Genomic DNA, 24,732 nt, shown 5'->3' with positions numbered 1-24,732 from the left:
TCGATGCACCGGGTGCAGCCGGTCGGCCGACAGACAGGGCATAGGCGAAGGGCACCGGTGCTTCTTCGCCTTCTTCTTGTGCTTCGATTTACCCTGGATGAAGACTTGGAAGACGAATGTGATGGTGGTTCCGCGACCGGTCCCGAGACCTTCCTCTCGACCGTGTCCACGAGCTGCGCGGAGCAGACTGCCAGGCCTCTAAAAGCTTTCGGGAATGCTCCTACAAAGACTTCAGCTTCGTGGCCCGAGAGTCAGAGCACGACTGTGGTCGTGGGTGCGCTCCAGGCACCAGAGGCACGCGAGGTGCAGATCCATCACGGACATCAGCTTATAACAGGAGTCACATGGCTTGAATCCAGTTCGGCAAAGGGACATCCCTTGTGCACCATAAAACTCGAAAAAGGCATCGCCAAAAAGTCGAAAAAGGCTAGTCAAAAATTGACAAAGGGGCAAGCTCTGTCAGGATCTGCGCTAGGCTGGCCCGGAAAAATAAAGAACGGACGTCAGCGAGCAGGGGCAGCGTCTAAATAGACACCGCAACGTTATTCCGGGGAACAGGACGTGCAGATGGACACAGAGTCGACCGACGTCACCTACCGACACACAGGTGTACTGCTAAAGAAAAAAGATCTCTGGAACCGGTCTGACGCCTGGGGGTGATTCTAAAGGTAAAGAATCTATAACTACAGTCTCTTTCAGATAAACGATAATGCGACATGCCATGTCTTATAAATAATGTAGCTATTAAAATCTAAAAGGAAATATAAAAATAATTAGGTATAGCACTCAAACGTTCAATTACAGAATATTTTAGATCCAGATCAGTTTCTAATGTTTGGAACAGAAAAATGCTTAACAAAAAGTTAGCAAATCTTGCATTTCTTCAACCCAATTAATACTCACAAGACTCTGGTGGTGGGACTGCCAGTGGGGCTGGTGTTTGCTGAGGTTCTTCTGTAGTTGTGGGGGTGGTGCTTGGGCTAGGGATGGTGGCAGCATTTGCTGCTGCAGCTTCGTTGGCCATTGATCTTGTAATGCGGCCCTTTCGTCTGCCTTGGCTGTTGGCAGTCTTTCTTCCTCTGGGTGTGACCTGCTCTTTCTCCTCCAGTTCCTCCACAGTGACCTCAACCTTCTTCTCCTCTCTCTCTTTAGTGGCTTCCCTGATGGTAAACGAAAACGAAAATAGAAGAATTCATGCATTATTGGTGAGGTAATTAAATTCTCAACTGTCAGCATGTCTTTTCCCCTTCAAATACAGAATAGACTAAAAGAACAAGTTACTTACCTGTACACTATGGCTATCCAGTATTGATATCTTTCATAGGTTCACATGCTTGTATCTTCCCCATCGTCATGGTGGGAGTCTCACGGTAAAGGAAATAAATAGCAGTGAAAAGAAAAACTGTCTAAATACCATAGATAACCATAGGCTTTGTTAGCCCAGTACCATCATTATGTGGTCCAAATGCCAGCCAATGAGATGCCAGCCCTGATATCACACTCCCCAGCAGAGCCACCATACAGCAGATTTCCAGCCCTGAGTGAGAGCCAAGGAAGTAAACAGAGATGAAAAAAAGTGGTCTACCTGAGAAACGGGGAGGCGGGCAGGTCACGTGAATCTATGAAAGATATCAATACTGGAGAACCATAGTGTACAGGTAAGTAACTTGTTTCTTCTCCAGTATTGAATCTTTCATAGATTCACATGCTTGTATCAGAATAGAAAGCAGTACACTTAGAAGCGTTTCCAGGAAACCCCCCTTTTTTCTTAGGCTCTGCTTCCTGTTTATGAGTTAATAAATATGCTCTAGAAGATAAAACAGATTGTATGCATCAACATGTATCATAAGGCCATATATTACGCAAATTTCAATGATATATAGTAAACTACTATTCAATGTAGCATTTTAGAAAAAAACATTCACATGAAAAAAGAGCCATCTTTTAGAGAAAACATTGTCAGGAAAATACCTTAATGAAACAGGTGACTTAGCACGGCTTGTCCCGCTGCTGAATCTGCATTCCAAGCTGTGTACAGACCGTAGTGCTTGGTAAATACGTGTGGACATTCTTCCACATTGCACCACTGCAAATATCCGGAAGAGATACTCCCGCAAACAATGCGGCTGAAGTCAGCATTTTTCTGGTTGAGTGAGCTCGAACCGTCGAGCGTAAAGGACTTCCGGCTTTCTTGTGACACAAAGTAATGGCTGAGGTTATCCATCTGGATATGTTAGTCCTTGATAAAGCCAAACCTTTTCAGGGACCAGAAAGCGCTATTAATAACAGACTCGTCTTTCGAAAGGACTTTGACAAAATTTTAAACACCTCTTGACATCTAATGTGTGCAAAGACTTTTATGCAGCAGACGATGGGTTTTTAAAATATGAGGGAAGAACAATAGGTTAATTGAGGTGAAAATCCAAAGGGACTTTTGGAATTAATTTAGGGTTTGTTCGCAAGATCACTTTGTCTTTCTTGAATTGAAGAAAAGGCTCTGTGATGAAAAAGGGAAAAATTTCACTGACCCTTCTCGCTGACGTCAAAGCCAGTAGTAGGGCTACTTTCCAAGATACAAACTGCAGCTCAGCTTTGTGAATCGGTTTGAACAGTGATTTCATAAGTTGTGCCAAGACTGTGTTCAACGGCCATGGAACTGAGGGACATATAATTGGAGGGAAAATACTGAATAAACCTTTTAAGAACTCATTTATCACTCTCTGTGACCAAAGAGATGGATGATTTTGTTTCCTGCGATACCTTGAAATGGCAGCCAGATGCACTTTGATTGATGCATGAGAAAGGCTTGCCTTGGCCAGAAGCAATAGGTATGGGTGAACCTGCTCCGGAGAAGAATGCAAGGGGTGAAGAGATTGTGTCAAACACCATTGGCAAAACCTTTTCCACTTTGCTATATAGGTTTTATTTGTGGAAATTGCACGAGAGTGAAAGAGGATATCCCGGCATTCTTCAGTAATGTTTAAGGAGTAAAACTCGTGTTCATGAGGTTCCATGCCAACAAGTTCAGAGAGGCCAGCTGGGGATGAAGAACGTGTCCTTGTTCATGGAGATCAAATCCTGGATTAGAGGAAACCGCACTCTGGGAGTGGAGAAGCTCCGAAAACCAGGAATGTCTCTGCCATGCCGAGGCTATCAGAATAAAGCAACATGGTTCCCATCTCATCTTTCTGAGCACCTTTGGGATTAGCGGGAATGGGGGAAATGCATATGCAAACATACCTGTCCAACGAAGCTGAAGGGCATTCCCCTAAGATCCTGGCTGAGGGAATCTGCTTGCAAACTGTTTACACTTTTTGTTGCTTCGATTGGCAAACAAGTCCAGAGCTGGAGTGCCCCACAAACTAAATATTTGAGTGAGCTGATACTGATTCAGTTCCCATTCTTGACAACCACTTGCTGATCTGCTCAGTGAATCTGCTCTTATGTTGTGTATTCCAGGAACATGTTGAACTTGCAGGGAGATATTGTGAACTAGAAGCCAATTCCAGATGTCTTGAGCTTGCATTGATAGGGGCTTTGATCTTGTCCCCCCCCCCCGGTTTTATTTAAAAAAAACATCGTTGTAGTACTGTTTGTTCTGACTAGAACTGTAGAATTGTGAATCCTGGGGAGAAGGCTTGGAGACCCAAGAACACCGCTTTTATCTCTAATAAGTTGATGAGTAATTGAGCCTCTTGTCTGCTCCAATGTCGTTGGATCTCTAGGTCTTGAAGATGCGTTCCCCATTCCTGCAATGATGCATCGGTTGTCATTATTTAACTGGGAGTTTTTGGTCCTAAGATTAGCCAATCTGATAAATTCTGTCTTATTCCCCACCATGAAAGCGCCTCCTTTATTTGAGGATTGATAAGGATCTGATCCTCGAAGGAACCTTGATGTTGCACCCACTGAAGATCTAGACGTTCTTGTAGAGGCCGCATGCTAAGTCGACAATTTGGGATTAAGGGGATGCAGGATGACATAATTCCCAACAAGCATTTGTGTTGTAACTATCTAGGTTAGCCACAGAGTGTGGAATGCTGTGTTGGTGCATTCCACATTCCTAGAAGATCTGTGGGTTCTATGTGGTGGCAGTTGCAGAGGGACCAGCCAGAGGGACAGCCACAGAGTTCTACCCGGTGCAACTTATTAAATAAATAATTAATTCTTATTCAAGTAATTATATTCTCAGAGCTTTATTAACTTACTACATTTTGGCGACTTCCCATTGAGAAAATGTCAGAACGATGTGGCGGCCATCTTTGATTTACGAGTTATTTCGGAGAGAAATGGATCGTTTTTTCTCGAAGGAGAAACATCGTGAAGTATTTTTTTGCGGGCAAGTTCCAAGGTACTGTTCAAGTTGCTATTATTATTCATTTGAGTCATGAAATGACATTTGCTAAAGAGCTTTATTTTCTCACAAGGAATTGAGAGAAGAAAAGGAAATAAAATTGAAGTTTCACAAGAATCCATTTGCATACTTATGAAGAGAACTGTTTAACTGTTGTACCCGACATTAATCCACGAACACATTTAAATTTTGCCTTATAGAAACAGATATATATTATTTAAAAAAAGTAATTATTATTATTTTTTTTGTACTCGCCTATTATCTGTTTCAGTACTCTTATCAAAATGACCAGTCAAACCATAATAGTTACTCCACATGCCTCAAACAAAGGCATTACTATTGAATAATCTTGGAAAGGAAGGTCAACGTATTTCTACGTACCTACCCATAGCTACCTTGCCAGATGGCGGTGTCATTGAGGATGTGTATGAAGAAACTAAGAAACGTCTACAGAAAAGGTTTGCTAAAGAAATTAATATAGCTATGAATCGTCACCAATTTTACAGCCACAAACAAGGAGAAAATCAGTCTATAGATTATTTTGTATAAAAACTTAGGGATTTATCTTTAAAGTGTAAATTTGGTCCTATGACCGACAAGATGGTACGAGATCAACTTATTGTACAGTGTAGGTGCAAGAAAACGCAGGAAAGACTATGGGCGGGCAAAAACCCTACTTTGAAAGATGCTATTGAAGTAGCAAAAGTTTTAGAACATTCACAGTATTGCATGCGTGAAATAAACAAGAAAGAAGAAATTAATTTTGGTAATACTCCTGCAGCATCTAGTGGAGATCCAGAAGTTGCAGCTGTATTTAAATCTGGAAGGTATTCTTAAAGGGGGAGACAACAGTTCAGATCTTGTTACAGGTGTGGAACTTCGTCCTATAATGCGGACTTTCACAAATGTCCGGCGATAGACAAGAACTGCCTGAAATGTGGACGGAAAGGTCATTTTTCAAATATGTGCAGAAAATCCTTTAAACAAAGAGTGGCTATAATGAATATGCTACTTACCAGTATGCATCTGTTCTTGGCATGTAGGGCTGCTAACATTCATATCTTTTGCATTAGATCGCCGCCTAGTGTTGGGTCCGGATGATCGCACATTGTTGTCCTGGAAGAGTCTTCGAAGTATCCTGAGATAGGTGGCTCCTCCCCTGGACTACAGTGCGCATGGGCATCGGCTCCATCCCCAGATTGTTTTGCGCCATTGTGGCCGAGATGGAGTGTAAAGTGTAAAGGATGTCCATGCTAATGATTGAATGCAAGAGTATGTCTGCAGCTGCGACAGGCACCGGGGAGGAGGGTGGGCGATATGAATGTTAGCAGCCCTACATGCCAAGAACAGATGCATACTGGTAAGTAGCATATTCAGTTCGAGGCATGTGGGCTGCTAAATTCATATCTTTTGCATAGAATATATAGCAGTCCCTCCATTAGCGGCGGTTGCCCGTGCCAGCTGCAGAAACTTGAAAAAGTGTTTTGAGAACAGCCTGTCCTACAGCTGCTTGCTGCTTGGAATGCACATCAACACAGTAGTGTTTTGTAAAGGTATGTGGTGTAACCCACGTGGCTGCTCTACAAATGTCTTCTAAAGGAATGTTCCCCAGGAAAGCCATAGATGCCCCCAATTTGCGTGTGGAGTGCGCCCTTGGGGGTATTGTCAAGGTACGTTTAGCCTTCTGATAACAGATTTGGATGCACTTAACAATCCACCTGGCTATTCCTGCTTTGGAAATAGGGTTGCCTTTGTGCTGTGGCGAGAAGGCAACAAAAAGTTGTTTAGTTTTCCTAAAGTGTTGTGTCCTGTCAATATAGGACATCAATGCCCTCCTGACATCCAAAGTATGAAGCATTCTTTCCGCCACCGTTTGTGGGTTTTGGAAGAATGCAGGCAAGTCAATAGTTTGGTTGAGATGAAACTGTGACACCACCTTCGGAAGGAATTTGGGGTTAGTACGCAGTACCACCCTATTTGGATGAATCTGAAGGAATGGCTCTTGTATTGTGAGCGCTTGCAGCTCACTAACACGCCTCAGTGACGTAATAGCTATTAGGAAAGCTACTTTCCACGTTATGAACTGGAGTTCACACGAGTGTAGTGGCTCAAAAGGTGGTCCCATCAGTCTGGTGAGGACCACATTGAGGTTCCACACCGGAGCTGGCGGTGTTCTTGGGGGAATGACTCGTTTCAGACCTTCAAGAAAAGCCTTAATGGCAGGCACTCTGAAGACAGAGAGATGCTGCCTGTTCTGAAGATAAGCTGCTATGGCGGATAGATGTATCCGAATGGAAGTGTACGCTAGATTGCACTTGTAAAGATGTAACAGATAGCAAATGATGTTAGGGATAGATGCATCTAGCGGGTTGATGTTATTAGCCGTACAGTAAATGACAAAACGCTTCCATGTTGCAGCATAGCATGCTCTGGTAGTAGGCTTTCTCGCCTCCTTGATGATGTCCATGCATTTTGGAGGTAGGTGAAGGTAACCAAACTCTAGGACTTCAGGAGCCAGATCGCCAGGTTGAGCTGTTGCGGATCTGGATGCTGAATGTCTCCATGGTTCTGCGTCAAAAGTCTGGGCGTGAGGCGCAGCCTTTGATGCGGCACCACCGAGAGTTCTAGAAACGTGGTGTACCATGCTTGGCGCGCCCACGTTGGAGCAACTAGGATGAGTGTCAGAGTGCTGCCTTAGTTTTCTTGCCACCAGCGGTATCAGAGGGGCTGGCGGAAAAGCGTACGCAAATCTGCCTGACCAGTTCATCCATATCGCATTCCCCTGCGACTGTGGGTGAGGGAACCTGGCGGCAAAGTGTTGGCATTTTGTGTTTTCGTTTGTGGCAAACAGGTCTATCTCCGGCTGACCCCACTGCTGGAAGTACGGGTGGAGTACTGATGGGTGTAACTCCCACTCGTGCATTTGATGGCTGTATCTGCTGAGCAGATCCGCCATCTGATTGTCCTTGCCCGGGAGGTGTTCTGCCATGAGGAAAATGTTCCTCTGAATGGCCCACTTCCACATGCTCTGAGCCAGATGAGACAGCTGTGGCGAGTGGGTGCCCCCCTGCTTTTGAATATAGTACATCGCGGTCATGTTGTCCGTCCGGACTAACACTACCTTGTTGCACAGATGTACATTGAAGGACTTGAGCGCCATGAAGATTGCCATCAGTTCCAGATAGTTGATGTGCATCTTCTGTTGCTGCGTCGTCCATAGTCCCTGCACTGTGTAAGTGAGCAGATGAGCTCCCCATCCCTGGAGAGACGCGTCCGTTGTCAGGATAATCTGTGGCACTGGCTCCTGGAACAGTCGGCCCTTGCAAAGGTTGTGTGGATTCCACCAATGCAGAGAGTCGTACGCCCGACTGGTAACCAACACTAGGTCTGTTAATTGTCCCTGAGCCTGTGTCCACTGATTTGCTAAGCACTCCTGGAGCGGACGCATATGTAAACGTGAAGATGCAGGAGGCCATCATGCCAATCAACTGCATGAACACTCTCGCTGGGAGCGAGTGTTGTGGTCTGAACTTTTGGATTAGAGACTGCATGCTGTCTATCCTGACTTGGTTCGGCTGAGCCATGGCCGTCAGGGTATTGATCGTCGCACCTAGAAACTGCCGGACATGTGCCGGCTGAAGATGCGACTTTGGGTAGTTCAAGGAGAAGCCCAGGTCGTGAAGGAGGTGAATGGTAGATGACATGTCCGCGGCGCACTGTTGTTCCGACTTGGCTTGAACGAGCCAGTCGTCTAGGTAGGGGTAGACATGGATGTTCTGCCTCCTGAGGTGCGCCGCTACTGTCGCCAGACACTTGGTAAACACTCTTGGAGCTGTGGTCACTCCGAAGGGCAGGACCTTGAACTGATAATGCTTGCCTTGGATAGTGAACCTGAGGTATTTTCTGTGGGACGGGTGTAGTGGAATGTGGAAATAAGCATCCTTGAGGTCCAAGGTTGCTAAGAAGTCCCCTTGGTTTAACAAGGGAAGAATCTGTTGCAGTGTTAGCATATGGAAATGTTCTGACAGTATATACAGGTTGAGGGGACGCAGAATGGGCCTGAGAGATCTGTCCTTCTTTGGAATAAGGAAGTACAGGGAATACACCCCTGTGCCTTCCTCCTCCACTGGCACGAGCTCGATTGCGCCTTTTTGCAGCATCACCACTACTTCTTGCTGCAATAAGTGCAAATGCTCTGCGGACATAGGCCGTTGCCTTGGTGGAGTGGACTTTAACTCTAGACAATAACCGTACTGGACAAGTTTTCGTACCCACCTGTCTGTGGTGATGTTTGTCCAGACTGGCAGGAACTGCTGGAGTCTCCCCCCGACAGGTGTTAAATGGTCGGGGGGCAGTGACAGAGAGTCACTGTTTGTTTGGGGCAGAGGAACGGGAATTGTTGTTTCCTCTGCCACGTCCTCTGGTGTTGTTTCCTCGATTACCCCCTTTGTTCTGCTTGGGGTACGAGGACTGTGCTCCACCTCTAGAGAACTGTGACTGTTGACCCATCTGACCTCTGGTGACTCCACGTGCACCTGAGCGACGAAAAGTGTTGCCCCGGAACTGTTGTGATTGTAGGGCCCCCATAGACTTAGCTGTTTCGTTGTCTTTCTTAATCTTTGAGGGTGGTGTCAACATCAGGACCAAACAGTCTATCAGGATTGACGGGCTGATTGAGTATGGTCGTCTGAATGTCCGGTTTAAACCCCGATATGCGGAGCCACGCTTGTCGTCTCAGCATGACGCTAGTGTTAATAGCCCTAGCCGCTGTGTCTGCGGCATCAAGTGCACACTTTATGGCTGCATTGGAGATTAGTTTGCCCTCTTCTATAAGCAGTTTGGTAGCCTCTTGAAACTGCGTAGGCAGGTGTTGTAAAACTTGCTCTAGGGTGTCGTAATGCGCCCTATCATAACGTGCCAATAGTGCTTGTGTATTTGCAATACGCCAGAAATTGGCAGCCTGCGCAGCTACCCTTTTGCCCCCTGCCTCCAGCACTTTTGACTCCTTGTCTGGGGGAGGAGCTTCACCCGTCGTTTGGGAGTTCGCACGTTTGCAGGCATTTGCGACCACAAGGGAGTCAAGTGGCAACTGTCCCCGAATGTATGCCGGGTCTGCAGGCGCTGGTCTGTACTTCTTCTCGATGCGAGGATTGACCACCCTCGCCCTGGTTGGTTCTTTAAAGATGTCCGCAGCATGTTTACTGTCCTTTCAGAGACTGAAAAAGTGTCAAATAGAAAGTCTTCTTCAACTGGGTCAGCATGCATGTCCACATCATGATTAGCAGCTGCCCGTTCAATGAGTGCGTGAAAACCTGCAGAAACCTCTGTTGGGGATGCACGTGCAATGAAAGGCTGTGGGTCCTGCCCCACATTCTGGGTGTCTTGGTCACCTATGTCGTCATAGGAATCCTGCTGTGCATCAGGGTCATTGATGGGGAAAGTGTATTGGTCATCTTCTCCATATCCCTCACCCTCAGAGTGTTCTGGGTAAGGTGTTGGGCTCCTTCTAGGAGGAGGCTGTGTAGGTTCCATCAGGGCTGAAGCGTCCTGAGCAAGCCGTTTCTTCTTCAGTGGGATGACATAAGAGTCCACCGGCTGTGAAGTGAAGGGTCAATTTGCCCGTGTCTGCGTCGATAAAACGCTCAGAATCTTCTTCTGAGTCGAGTAGTCGACCTGAAAGTGCTCCAGACGTTGATGATTCCGACGTCTTTGGCGCCGATTTTGTGGTAAAGGCCTTCGGTGCCTCCTTTGGCGGCAGAAGGAAGAGAAGTTTGCCTGCAGGCTTTGCCGGCAAGTCCATCGGCTTCTGGTGCGACGGCGTCGGAGCCGGCGTTGCAGAGGCCTTCTCCCGAATCCTCTGTAGTGAAGAGGCGATGGGGGACGCGTCACTCACAGCGACACTTTGCGCCGACGAGGAGGCCTTCACCCTGCCCTCGGATCCGACGTCTTGTTGGCCCTTTTGAGTCTTAGACGTGGATGCTGCAGCCGTGGACACAGAGTCTTTGGACCGATGTGTTGAGCTTCCAGCTTTCGATCCGTGTGATTTTGCAGGCTCCGATTCCACCACGCGTCCCACTAACGATGTCCCAGTCGGCACCGGAGTCTTGTCGCTGGCTTTGGCGGGCTTAGACGGCGTCGCACTTGTCGACCCGTGCCGAACTCCCTTCTTAGAGGAAACCTCCTCCGCCGACGATTTCGACACCGTCGAATCGACAGTTGTCTTCGACTTCTGTGGACCGGAGGTCGACGGAGTCGATGAGGCAGCAGGTTTTGGTGTTTTTGGTGGAGCGGCCGCCATCTTAGGAACGCTCGAATCCGTAAGTTTCGGTTCGGCCATTTTAGGTGTAGTCGATACCGCTTGTTTCAGTTTCGGTTTCGATACGGGCTTCGCAGCAAGTATGTCCGTGGCCGGGCCTGAGGGCGGGGCCGTGGCTTGCGGTGCGGGGTCTTGGGTAAGGCCGACTGGCGATCCCGTGACCCGAGCCTGATCCGTGTAACCTTCGGGGCATAGCTCATCCCCTGAGCTATCGTCCGCGGCCCCATAAACTTCTTCGACGTCCCCTACCTCGTCGACGTATTCAAGGCCTTGACCCACGACTCCGTCGTCGTCTTCCGGATCCGCCTCGATGTCCGTCGCGGGCGGTGAGATTTGAAGATGATGGCTCTGGCCCTCCTCTTCTTGGTCGCCGAAGATGTTTTCTGGATCCGGGGCCGCTTGTCTGGCCTCAAGGCGCACCGCGCGCCGAAGTTTGAGTGTCTTTTTTGACCTGAATCTGGAGCAGGCCTTGCAGTTGTCCTCGTTGTGGTCCGGCGAGAGGCACTTGTTACAGACCGGGTGCACATCGATATGTGGGTATTTTGACCCACAGACGGGACAGTACTTAAACGGGCTCCGCTCCATGTCAAAAAGTTGCGGTCGTGTTGCGATGAGAAGGCCTCGATGTCCGAAGAGTGATACGACTCCGTAGATTCCGACTCAAAGAGACGGAAGAACTCGAGACCGTAAGCAAACAATACCGACGCAATGAATCTAAGGCCTTTTGGCCGTAAAAAAGATAGTTTTCTCGGGTCCGACAGAGAGACGTCGAGACCGCATCCGAACCCAATGGCGGAAAAAAACAATCTGGGGATGGAGCCGATGCCCATGCGCACTGTAGTCCAGGGGAGGAGCCACCTATCTCAGGATACTTCGAAGACTCTTCCAGGACAACAATGTGCGATCATCCGGACCCAACACTAGGCGGCGATCTAATGCAAAAGATATGAATTTAGCAGCCCACATGCCTCGAACTTGATAATAGTGATGACTCTGTATCTCAGTGTGTGAACTGCTAATGATATTCCTTTACAGTGTGATAAGATTCTGAGTGTGGATGATCCCAATGATCAGATAGGTAGAATGAATCGACCAAAAGCAGAATTTAGAATTGATGGTGAAATAGTGGAGTTAATGGTTGACTGCGGATCTATGTATACCATAATCCCTAATGCATTTTTGATAGATTATGGCCAGGTAAAGAATTACATCCCAAAGACATAAATCCTGGTGGGTATCAGGGTGAAACTATTGATCTTATAGGGTACATGAAATCAACTATCATATTCAAAGGGAGGTCGATCGAAGGTAAGGTTTATGTTGCGAGGGATGGTCCACCCATCTTGGGATGGATGCATCAATTTGACTTGTCCATCATTATAGATCCCAGAGCACCAACACAGGTACTAGTTAGAGACAATCCCTCTTTAGAGGATATTTTAAAGGAAGCTAAAGATGTATTCAAGGATGAGTTGGGGTGTCTTAAAGGATATGTACACAAGATAATCTTGAAACCCAATGCAATTCCAGTTCAGCACAAAGCTCAAAGAACACTTTAGTAGCCAGGGAGGCAATAAAAAAATGATTCAGGAAATGCTTGATTCTGGTGTGATTGAACCGGCTGAGAGCTCTTCATGGGTTTCGCCAGTGGTTATCACTGAAAAATCACATGGCAAGTTTAGGTTCTGCATTGACCTTAGGTCTCTCAACCAGAATGTTGTGGTTGACACATTTCCACTTCCCAACATTAATGAACTGATATTATCACTAAGTGGTGGAAAAATGTTCTCAAAACTGGACTTGAAAAACGCGTATCACCAGATCAGACTTCATGAGGAATCAAAATATTTGACAGCATTCATCACTACAGAGGGCATCTATCAATATGTTAGAATGCCTTTTGGTCTATGCTCTGCTGCAAGCATATTCCAGAGGATGATGAATGTGTTATTCAAAGGCATAAAAAATATCGTTTTTTCCAAGACCATATTTTGATATTTGGTGATACAGTTGACCAACATAATCACACACTTCGTGAAGCGTTGTTCAGAATTAGAGAATCAGGCTTGACTCTTAGACAAGACAAGTGTACATTTTTAGTAGACAAAGTAGATTACTTGGGGTATGAGATCTCGGAACAAGGAGTGAGACCTAAAAAGAGTCTTTTAGATGCAATTCGACTGGCTCCCATTCCTACAGAAAGATAAACTGAGATCATTCTTAGGAATTTTATTCCAAATTTATAAAAGACTTTTCAACCAAAACTACTGAACTAAGGTCCATCTTAAAGAAAGGGGTTAGCTTTAATTGGAGTGTCAGTCATCAATTGTGCTTTGAAAACATCAAAAAAATATTTGTGACGCAGAGATTTTAACACTCTTTGACACAAAACTACAGTCTGTACTCACTGTTAATGCAAGTGCTACAGGCCTGGGAGCGGTCTTAGCCCAAATTCATGGTGGCAAAGAGAAAACTGTGGCATTTGCATCAAGAACACTAATGAGTGCTGAAAGAAACTATTCAGTAATAGAACGGGAGACGCTAGCGGCTGCTTGGGCGTGTGAGTACTTTAGGACCTATCTTTGGGGGATAAAATTTACGTTGTGAACAGATCATAAACCTCTCATAAGAGTGTTGTTACCTGGTGGTGATGCAAGATGCTCAGCAGATTGGCTAGATTGGGCTCTCGACTTCAGGAATTCTGTTATAATGTAGAATATATTCAAGGGAGGAGACATATCCAAGCAGACTGTCTCTCAAGATTGTCACTTGAAATAAAACAGCAGTGTTGGAAAAACATAATGAAGGAGCAATTGCTTTTGTACAAGACATGTGTGTGAGCCTCAAGCTAGAACTAGAAATGAATGGGTCAATGTAACGTCAGATGCCAATTCTATGTTAGAACTTAAAGAATTGATAAAGAAAGGTTGTAAAAGAGAGAGCACTGTTTCTATCACTAATAGACCATTTGTTAAAATGTTAGACGAACTATCAGTCTGTGAGGATTTAGTCATCATGAGAGGAGAGATGTTTATTCCTCCAATTTCTTTGAGGGAAAAATTGATCAAACTAGCCCATGAAGGACATTTGGGTCAGACTCGCACTAAACAAAGATTGACAACGAACTGGTGGTGGCCAGGCATGGATACTGAAGTAATCTTGTATGTGACAAATTGTGAAGTTTGGAAGGAGAGTGATAAACGTTTGAAAACTGGTCTACAATTTGCTTTTCGCATTGGTCCTTGTACCATTGGTGGAGTGGATACGATGGGAGCCAACAATACGGGGCCTCAAATGGACGGACAATTGGGAGGACCGAGTGTCCCTCTATGCCGACGATATACTGCGATATTTTACCAAACCCAGACACTCTATAATGACCCTCCTGGACGTGTGCACACCCTATGGCGTGGCTTCAGGATATACCATTAATTGGTCCAAATCAACACTTTACGTGCTTCATGGCCCTCCGCCTTGCTGATAACTACCCGCTTAAATTAGAGGGAAGTACGTTTAAATATTTGGGGATCCACGGCACCACTGACTCAAGAGAATTTTTTAATAAAAACCTACAGCCCCCACTGGAGCGTCTAAGGAGAGATGTGCGTCATTGGGAGACACTGCCACTGACGTAACTTGGAAAGGCAGCACTTTTTAAAATGATGGCCCTACCCCGCTTCCTATATGTCCTGGACAATACACCATACCCAGTGATGCCTGCCTACTTTAAAGCCATCGCAGCGCAGGTCTCTAGCCTCTTATGGGGTAGTAGGCCACCACGCATAGCTCAGGTCAAACTGGTGAGAGGGTGGTACGGCGGAGGAATAGCGCTCCCTGATGTGCAGCTCTATTACTGGGCGGAACAGCTCTAGGTAATTAATCACTGGCTCCATGTCTCGCAATCCGACCCGGATTATATAAGGCAGATAGAGCACAACTTGGTATGAGAGGTATGCTTGCATCCTTATATGATAAAAAATTGGCATTGACAATGTTTGGCCCACTGCGACATACTCTGATGTTATGGCACACTGCACAGACAAAACTGGGATGGCGGGGGGTGTTGACACAACTTACACCACTATGGGACAACAAAAAACTAGGAAGACTTAGAAACAGCAAGGGTTTCGACCAATGGGACGATATAGGGATATCAACGGTTGGGGACTTGTGGCAAGGAGGGGGAATGGTACCGTTTGAGCGTCTTCAACAACTATATAAACTGGCGCCCTCTGATATGTTCAGATATACACAAATTAGACATGCCCTGATGACAGCGATACCACCGGGCTATGATGTTCCAGCGGCGTCCCCTAAGGAGGATAGGTTGCTGACATATTTCATGCAAAAGAAGGCTACCTCTTTTACCTATCGTAAGTTGGTAAACAACTTACCCGATCCTACTGGCCCTCAGAAACTTAAGTCGGTGCAGGACATAGGGGAGATGGATGACTCGGAATGGCAGGAAGCGTTAGCATCCCCGAGGGAGGTGGGAATACCCGGGCGCCTTAGACTTGTACCACTCAGAATTTTGCACAGATCCTACTATACCAGACTTGTTTTACACAAGATAGGAAGAATAGACCACCCCTTCTGTCTCCGGAGCTGCGGAGAAGAGGGAACATTTTATCATACTATATGGGAATGTCCCAGAATAGCAACGTACTGGACACAAGTGTTACATACCATTTCACAAGTGCAGGGGGTGTCGCTTACACTGGAACCACGCAGATGCATACTAAATATATGGAAACCAAATGATCTCACACGCCATGGGCAGACATGGGTCACATTTGGAATAATGATAGCCAAGAGGAATATAGCACAAAGATGAGATGGGGTAGCGGTGCCTACACTAACAGCGTGGAGCAAAGACATGGATGAGGCTATGATAACTGAAAGGGCAGTGTTTAGTAATAGAGGATGCCCCAGGAAATGGACTAAAATCTGGGGGACATGGAATGAATACAGGGGAGGTATTTGTGATCCACCGACGGATAATGACAGTGATGACTCAGGCCTGGATGAAGGGTGAGGGGTGATGGGCGGAAGGACGAAGCCTAAACAAAAACCGTGAATAATTGGCAGTACAATGTATATATACTATGTGTAGAACTATGTTTTGTTGAAATGTGGAGTTATACAGATTTATTATGTATAAAACCAGCTCAAGTTACTGACATGATGGAAAAAATAAAATAAAAAAACTGGTCTACAAGCATCTTCTGGTCATTTTATTGATCCAGGATTACCGTGGCACACTGTATGTATGGACTTCATTGGCCCAATGAATAGTCCTAAAGAAAGTTCACGGTTTGGAATAGTCTTTGTTGATGTTCACAAAAGATGGTTAGTGATCAAATTTACTACAGATATTACCACTGCAACAACCATCAAGGCTATGAGGAATATTTGGAGAGATTAAGGCATACCATCAGTATTGTTAACTGATAATGGTACTCAACTAACTTCTCTTGAAATGAAGAACTTTTTGTCTACTTGGGGCATTAGGCACAGCCGTACTTCTCTATACAATCCACAAGGAAATGGAATTGTGGAAAGGGCTAACCGAATGAACAAAGGAGTTATTCAAATGGCTATCTCCAGTGGTAAAGAAGTAGACTCAATGGTATCAGAGATGGTATGGGCATATCGCTCAAGTGTACATAGTGTCACTAATAGAACACCTTTTGAGATGATGCGTGGGAGACCACTGAACACGAAGTTGGTCCCTACTTGGATTAACCCCTTGACCGCGGCGAAAATTCCGCCGCGGTGCGGGTGATTTATGGCGTGGGCGTGGTTCGGACGGCCCCCGGCCGTCCTCCGCACACACCCACCGTGACGTCGGCCGGCCGCCGGCCGTCCGACGCATGGAAGGGGTTAAAGACATTGTTACAAGAGAAGTAATTCCTACTAACACTACCCAAGTCATTCAACGTGGAAGTGTGAACTATAAAAAACAGTCTGTAAAGAGAATTGGTTCTGGAGACTTGGTAAAGATACATTCAGGTAGAACAGAATCTTCATTTAGAAAATATTTAGGTCCTTTTAGAGTCAAACTTACCTTACCATATTGTGTGGTTCTGGACAATGGTGAAAAATGGAATTATAAGAGAGTAGCTTTATACCAGAAAGGTGGTGTAAATACAGATGTTGTACTTAAGAACAATAGTAGTGATAACTTTATAGGTAATACGTTTTTATCTATGTCTGACAATGACTTCATTTACAATTCTCAGGAGAACTCTGTTCCTCAAAGACTTTTTCAGGGAGGACGTAATGCTCCTTCAGATTCTCAGGTACACCAAGCTACTCGGGAGGTAAGACATTATAGAAATCATTGTCCCCCAGAATATCTAAAGGATTATATATGCAAATAATTCACTTTGGTTTTTTCCATTCAATGATTTATTCTTGGTCAAATTTATGTATGTTGATAAGATATTCAGTATTCAATTGTTGAAAAAAGAAAACCTTATTTATCCCAATTTTACCTTACCTGATTTTGTTTAGTAATTGTTTAACATTTTTATCTTACATCTTTTGTTTATTTAAGGGAAGAAGATATGTTATAACTATCTAGGTTAGCTATAGAGTGTGGAATGCTGTGTTGGTGCATTCCACATTCCTAGAAGATTTGTGGGTTCTATGTGGTGGCAGTTGCAGACGGACCAGCCAGAGGGAAAGCCACAGATTTCTACCCGGCGCAACTTATTAAATAAATAATTAATTCTTATTCAAGTAATTATATTCTCAGAGCTTTATTAACCTACTACAATTTGAATATTCTTACTGAAGCTGACTTTCTTTTCTTTAGTTGCGAGGTAAGCTTCAGAATCTTTCGGATGCGTTCCGCTGAAGGGTATGCTTTTGCTTCTATGGTTTGTAAGAACAGTCCTAGAAATTGAAGAGACTGGGACGGAGTTAGATGTTTATTCGTAATCCCAGTAACTGGAAGAGATTCATGCAACATTCCAAGGATTGCAGAGTGTCTCTGTACGATGCGCCCTTATCAACCAACCGGCCAGATATGAAATACAAAATAATCCCGCTAAACCAGACAGGATTCCGAAAAAACTCTGGCACAATATCTAACATCATGGCAATGTCATTGATAATGGACACGGCAAAAATCAGGTAAACCCAGTTGCATGTCTGTTTCATTGACTACAGCGCCGCGTTTAATAACATGGAGAGGTCTAAACTGTGGTCTAAATTAGCCAGATGGGGCAATACTAACAACCTTCTATCAATGATTATGCTCCTACATACCGACACCTGGGTACAAGTCAAATTGGGATCAGGGACGCATCTCTCAAGAAAAGTTAAAACATCCAAAGGTCTTAAACAGGGCTGCGTGCTGGCCCCCATGTTATTCAACCTATTTATGGCAGACTTAACTCTGGCACTTAACTGCAATTCACATGCACCCAGACTAGGGGACTCGTCACTATCCAATTTACTTTCTGTGGACGACGTAGTCCTCCTTAGCCACACGGTAGTTGGCTTGCAACATCTCCTCAACTGCCTGGAGGTCTACGTAGAAGAAAACAGTCTCTCAATAAACTTAAATAAAACCAGGACCATGACAATCAATAGGAAACGAAAAAAGAGCTACCTATGGTACCGGGCGACAAACACATTGAAACAGCGGACGCTTATAAGTATCTGGGAGTCTACATAGACAAAGAAGGATCATTCAGCCGTCAGCAAGAGGAGATTAAAAGCTAAACTACTTGGCCCTACCCTGAGCCCTCTCTTAATGGTAGCCCGGGCTAAAAATCTACCTTCTATTACCTATGGCACTGAAGAACTTCGAGGGAGAGTTAGCAATCTTCTGGACAAAACGCGTGTAAAAGCATGTAGAATGATGTTCAGCCTCCCGCCCTATACCTCACCGGCGCAAATTCAACTGGAGTTTGGTCTGATAAAGCAAAGCGGGGCCAGCTACGCAGCATTTATCAACTGCTGGCACAAGATCAGGACATCAAACCCCAACACATTAAATTATCTCCTGTGGCAAGATATTCAACAGAGGGAGAATTCGCCCGCAAGTCTATACCTTCAGGAACACAGACAAATACAGGCCTTTCGCCCCTATCGGACACACACTGCCACCATGCAGCGTTCAAAAAACGGTGTGGAAGTGGCTGAACACACTCTCATTGTTGGAGGACAAAGCGACTTTTTTTTGTCAGAGCGCACGCTTGGATGACTCTGAATTCATATAAGATCCTAGCTCCACAAGGAAAATGCTACTTACCAGTATGCTTCTGTTCTTGGCATGTAGAGCTGCAGAGTTGTACACTATGCATTAGATCACCACCTAGTGTTGGGCTCAGATGATTGCAGGTTGTTGTCTTCTTGGAAGAAGTCTTTGTAGTCACGAGATAGGTGACTCCTCCCTTGGACAATACTGCGCATGGGCATCGGCTCCATCCTTAGATTGTTTTTCGCCATGATGGGAAATGATGGAGCTAGTAGAAGTAAAGAAAGAAAGAAGGATGTCCATGCGTGTGCATCTAAGTAAGATGAAAAACTGGAACGGATACAAGTCCCGGGGAGGCGGGAGGGCGTGTACAACTCTGCAGCTCTACATGCCAAGAACAGATGCATACTGGTAAGTAGCATTTTCCGTTCGAAGCATATGAGCTGCAGTTTGTACACTATGCATTGATTGTGCAGCAGTGTCTCCCTTAGCGGTGGTCACCTGTATCCGTTGCAGTAGTTTGAAAGAGAGTTCCAAGGACAGCCTGGCCTACTGCAGCTTGCTGTTTGGCTTGCACAACAACACAATAGTGTTTGGTGAATGTGTGGTGTAGACCATGTTGCTACCTTGCATATGTCCTCTAGAGGTATGTTTCCTAAGAAAGCCATAGAGGCTCCTAGTTTGCGAGTGGACAGCGCTCTAGGAGGAACTGTTAATGTACGTTTAGCTTTAATATAGCATATTTGTATACACTTTACAATCCACCTTGCAATCCCACCCTTTGAGATGGGGTTGCCTTTGTGTGGAGGAGAGAAAGATAAACAGTTGTTTTGTCTTTCGAAAGGATTTAGTTCTATTTATATAGTATAAGAGAGCCCTCTTAACATCTAATGTGTGTAAAGCCCTTTCCGCTACAGTGCTAAGAATATTGCTAGCAGCTCTAGATGGTTGATATGGAGCAGTTTTTGTTGATTGGTCCATTGGCCCGGAGTTGTGTGATGTAAGAGATGGGCTCCCCACCCTGTGAGGGATGCGTCTGTTGTGAGCACTACTTGTGGAACAGGCTCGAGGAACGGCCGCCCCTTTGTCAAGTTGTTGGTGTTCCACCACTGCAGAGAGCGATGCGTGCGTCTGTCTACCAACACCAGGTCTGTTAGTTGACCTTGAGCTTGGTTCCACTGTTGTGCTAGGCATTCTTGTAATGGGCGCATTTGCAATCGGGCGTGTGGTACTATGAAGATGCAAGATGCCATCATGCCTATTAGTCTCATGAACACCCTGGCTTGCAGAGATTGTTGGTGTTGAAAGGCTGTGACTAAGGCTTAAATGCTCTGTATCCTTGCTGGACTGGGATACGCTAGGGCTGTAGACGTGTTTATTGTAGCCCCTAGATACTGATGTACATGCGAAGGCTGCAGGTGCGACTTGGTGTAGTATATTGTAAACCCTAAGTCGTGCAATGTTTGAATTGTCTGATGTTTGTGTTGGACACACTGATTGAATGACTTGGCTTTTATGAGCCAGTCGTCCAGATAAGGGAAGGCATGTATTTGTTGTCTTCTGAGATGTGGTGCTACCACTGACATTTTGTGAATACTCTTGGTGCCGTTGTCACTCCGAATGGAAGGACTTTGAACTGGTAGTGATGTCCTTCCAGTACAAACCTTAGATACTTTCTGTGGGCAGGATGTATGGGGATATGGAAGTAGGCGTCCTTTAGATCTAGTGTTGTACGGAAGTCGCCTTGTTGCAGCAGTGGAAGCACTTGTTGTAGAGTGATCATATGACAATGATATGATTGTATGTAATGGTTGAGGGGCCTGAGGTCGAGAATTGGCCTTAGTGTTCCGTCCTTTTTGGGAATTAGAAAGTACAGCGAGTAAACCCCTGTTCCTTGTTCTTCTAAAGGAACTATCTGAATAGCATCTTTTTGTAGCAGTGATAGAACCTCCAGTTGAAGCAGAGTCAGATGGTCTGTAGACATTGGACGCTGTCTGGGAGGTATGTGTGGAGGGGTTGCTGTAAGTTGTAGGCAGTAGCCATGTTGGATAGTCTGTCTTACCCACTTGTCTGTTATAATGGAGTTCCAGACAGGTAGGAACTGTGTTAATCAGCCCCCTACAGGAGTGAAATGCTGTGGGGGGAGCAGAGGGAAGTCACTGTTTTGTGGCGGAAGAGGATCGGTTGTTATTGTTACCACGACCTCTTCCTTTGTTATTATTGCCTCTATATCCTCCTCTAAAATATCCCTTGCTAGAGGATGGTTGGCATTTGAAAAATGTTGTAGTGTCTGCTCCAGTTCGTTTGGAGCCTCCTCTGCAAGAGGAGCGACGAAAGGAGCTTCTAGCTGATGTGGACTGTAAAGCCCCCATAGACTTTGTGGTGTCTGTAACTTTCTTCATTTTTTCCAGTGTAGTGTCTACTTCTGGGCCAAATAACTGGTTCTGATTAAATGGTTGGTTTAAAATGGTGGTTTGCACTTCTTGTTTAAACCCTGAAATGCGTAACAACGCATGTCTCCTGAGTATGACACTGGTGTTTACAGCTCTAGATGCTGTGTCTGCGACATCTAGCGCGCATTTTATTGAGGCATTGGATATTAACTTGCCTTCCTATATAAGCTCATTTGCTTGATCTTTCTACTGATCTGGTAGGTGCTCAAGTAGTTTTTCTAATTGGTCATAATGAGCCCTATCGTAACGAGAGAGGAGGGCTTGTGCGTTTGCTATATGCCAGATGTTTGTAGCTTGTGCAGCTATTCTCTTACCTGACGCTTCAATTACTTTTGATTCTTTGTCAGGGGGCGGTGCTTCGCCAGAAGTTTTAGAGTTTGCCCTCTTCCTAGCATTGGCCACAACTAATGAGTCTAGTGGCAGATGTCCTTTAATGTAGACGGGATCTGTGGGTACTGGTCTATATTTTTTCTCGATTCTAGGGTTTAATATTCTACAGGGTTTTTAAATACCTCTGGAGTGTGTTTTATAACCCCCTTGATCATGGGAAGAATTTGAGCAGACCGCTGAGACTGCTCAAAGGTATCTAGAAGAAAATCCTCTTCTATGCTATCGGAATGCATATGGACTCCATGGTAAACAGCAGCTCTGTTTAACAGCTGACCAAAACCAATGGTATCTTCTGGAGGGGAAGGCTTTGATGGGTATGACTGTGGTTCAGGGATGTCGGGCACATTTTGTGGGTTTGTAAAATCCCGTATGGGTAAATTCTTTGGGTTTGAAAAATCCCATACACCCTCATCTACCTGGTATGAATCAGGGTCTTACATGTCCTCCCCTCCACCCAAATTGTATACATCATCAATCTGCTGTGGGGAATGTGATGATAATGGAGAATGTACAGGAGAGATTTGAAGTGATATGTGAGGAGGAGAAGAAGGAAAGAAAGGTATAGGAGAGGAAGGGTGCATAGGTGATATTGCACAGTCCTTTTTGGCAGGAACCACAGGTGTGGGTGGTGCATCTGCCGGTCTCTTCTTGTGAGGTGTAGCACCTACATGAACTGTTTTTGGGTCTATGTAGATCTTGGGGGATCTACCGCCCCCGGAGACTGCTCCCACTGCTCTTTGCACGCTGGACAAATTCCCTTTGTTAGACTTCATTACACTCTATCAAATCATCCCTAAAGTCACCTCGGGATCTCCTAACGACCCAGCACCTCCGCGGATTCTCACCAAGGCCTGAGATGCCATCCGCCCGACCATTCTGAATGCCCTTAATGCCTCCATTACCACCAATTTTGTCCCTGCTGCTTGGAAGTGTGCGATGGTCAGGGCTCTATTAAAAAAGCCCTCCTTGGACCAGAACAACTTGGCCAACTTCCGCCCAATCTCCTTACTCCCCTGGATGAGTAAATTGCTCGAGAGGCACATCAACACCATCTTAGTAGACTACCTGGAATCAGCGGGTCTGCTCTGTGCCTCTCAGACAGGGTTCCGCCCCCAGCACGGGACCGAAACTGCTCTCATTGCGGTGACGGAGGAAACCCGAGCCGTGCTGGACCGGGGAGGAATGGCAGCCATCATTTTACTCGATCTCAGCGCCGCGTTCGACACTGTTAACCACACCATCTTATTACATCGCTTAATAGGTTTGGGTGTGTCGGGCGCGGCACTGGAATGGCTGTCCTCCTTCCTGGATGAGCGTTTCTTCCAGGTGTTCGAGGATGAGGCAGCTTCCATCAAACATCCACTCAGCTGCGGGGTGCCTCAGAGCTCCTCCCTGAGCCCCACGCTCTTTAACGTTTACATGCAACCTCTAGCGGGGATAGTCCAACCCTTTGGTGTGCGTATTGTCACCTACGCGGACGATACCCAACTGGTGGTCTCTCTTGACCACACGGAAGGGTCGTCCAACACCTTAGGTCCCTGTCTGGAGGCTGTTGCTAGGTGGATGCAACTCTCCTGCCTCAAACTCAACGGAGAGAAGACAGAGGTTATGCTACTGGGCAACTCTCCATTGACTTCTTTGGCCTCTATTTGGCCCTCCTGCCTTGGCGCCCCTCCCCCACCCAAACCCCAGATAAAGAGCCTGGGCATTTGGCTTGATAAGTCGCTTGACTTCTCGGTTCAAGCGACTAAAACAGCGGCTACATGAGTGGGGCTTATGAAGATGCTTCGTAAAGTGCGCCCTTTGCTCCCTCTCCAGGCGAGGAGAATCATGGTCCAGGCCCTGATCCTCTCTCGCCTGGATTATGGAAACGCGTTGTACCTAGGAGCCCCTGTAGCGGTGACCCACAGGCTCCAGGTTACACAAAACTGTGCCGCTCGCCTACTGTATAACATCCCTCGTTGGCAGTCAGCCAAGCACACCCTGAAAGATCTTCACTGGCTTCCGGTTGCCGCCAGAGCTCAGTTCAAGGCTATGTGCATTGTGCACAAATCCTTTCACCGAACGGGCCCTGCTATTCTGTTCCCCTTAGTCCTGCCCTATGTCCCCCCCAGAGCCCTCCGCTCCGGATCACTGCATCTAGCGACCATAACAAAAATCAACAAAGCTAGATGGGGTGGCCGCTCTTTTTCCCTAACGGCTGCCAGGCTCTGGAATTCCATTCCCCTCGCCCTTAGAGGGAACCCAAACAGGATGGCTTTCAGGAAAGCGCTGAAAACACACTTGTACACTAAAACCCGTTAACCTCCCGGGTAGCCCATTTTAGCAATCAATATAAGCGCTGCGAGGCCTCCGGGTAGTTTTTGGCGCGATATAAATATAATTTTTCATTTCATCTTCTTTTGTCGAGGATCTGGTCTAAAAAGTTCTTCCTGCTCTACAACCTTCTTGGGCGTCCTCGGAATCAGGATTGGAGTTCTTCGGCATCGAAGGTGTAGACGGCTTCGGAGCCGGTGCTTCTTTATGTTTCGGTACGTCTTTATGTTTCTGTGCCGGTACTGGTTTGGGCTTCGACAGGACTTTTGGCTTCGGCGCCGAAGGGTCTTTTGGCTTCGGCGCCGAAGGGTCTTTTGGCTTCGGCGCCGAAGGGTCTTTTGGCTTCGGCGCCGAAGGGTCTTTTGGCTTCGGCGCCGAAAGGTCTTTTGGCTTCGGCGCCGAAGGGTCTTTTGGCTTCGGCGCCGAAGGGTCTTTTGGCTTCGGTGCCGAAGGGTCTTTTGGCTTCGGTGCCGAAGGGTCTTTTGGCTTCGGTGCCGAAGGGTCTTTTGACTTCGGCGCCGAGGCATCTTTATTTTTTTGGTGCCCATGGAAGAGGCTTGCTCGGTGTTAAGGCACTATAAGGCTTAGTTGGTTTCTTTGGAGCCGGGCTGGAAAGCGGGGCTTTCGAAGCAGGTATTCGGTCTCGACTGGGCCCTTTGGGCGGAGTGCTGACCTTTGCCTTCGGTTTCGG

General features: G+C 46.2%; 1 protein-coding gene across 15 annotated transcripts in view; it reads right to left on the bottom strand.

The window, feature by feature from the left end:
* Window positions 1-24,732, bottom strand: part of NCOR1 (nuclear receptor corepressor 1) — a 1,934,049-nt gene that overhangs the window by 1,320,141 nt on the left and 589,176 nt on the right. For all 15 annotated transcript variants that reach the window (XM_078679968.1, XM_078679976.1, XM_078679969.1 and 12 more), the window contains exon 18: window positions 904-1,160. In XM_078679968.1, the coding sequence (XP_078536094.1) occupies window positions 904-1,160 (257 nt within the window). The remainder of the gene's footprint in view (window positions 1-903; window positions 1,161-24,732) is intronic.

The sequence above is a fragment of the Lissotriton helveticus genome, chromosome 3_1 (genome assembly GCF_964261635.1).
Source record: "Lissotriton helveticus chromosome 3_1, aLisHel1.1, whole genome shotgun sequence".
In the NCBI taxonomy this organism is placed as follows: domain Eukaryota; kingdom Metazoa; phylum Chordata; class Amphibia; order Caudata; family Salamandridae; genus Lissotriton; species Lissotriton helveticus.
The sequence above is the reverse complement of the archived record's forward strand: the minus strand, read 5'-3'. Positions and strand labels throughout refer to the sequence as shown.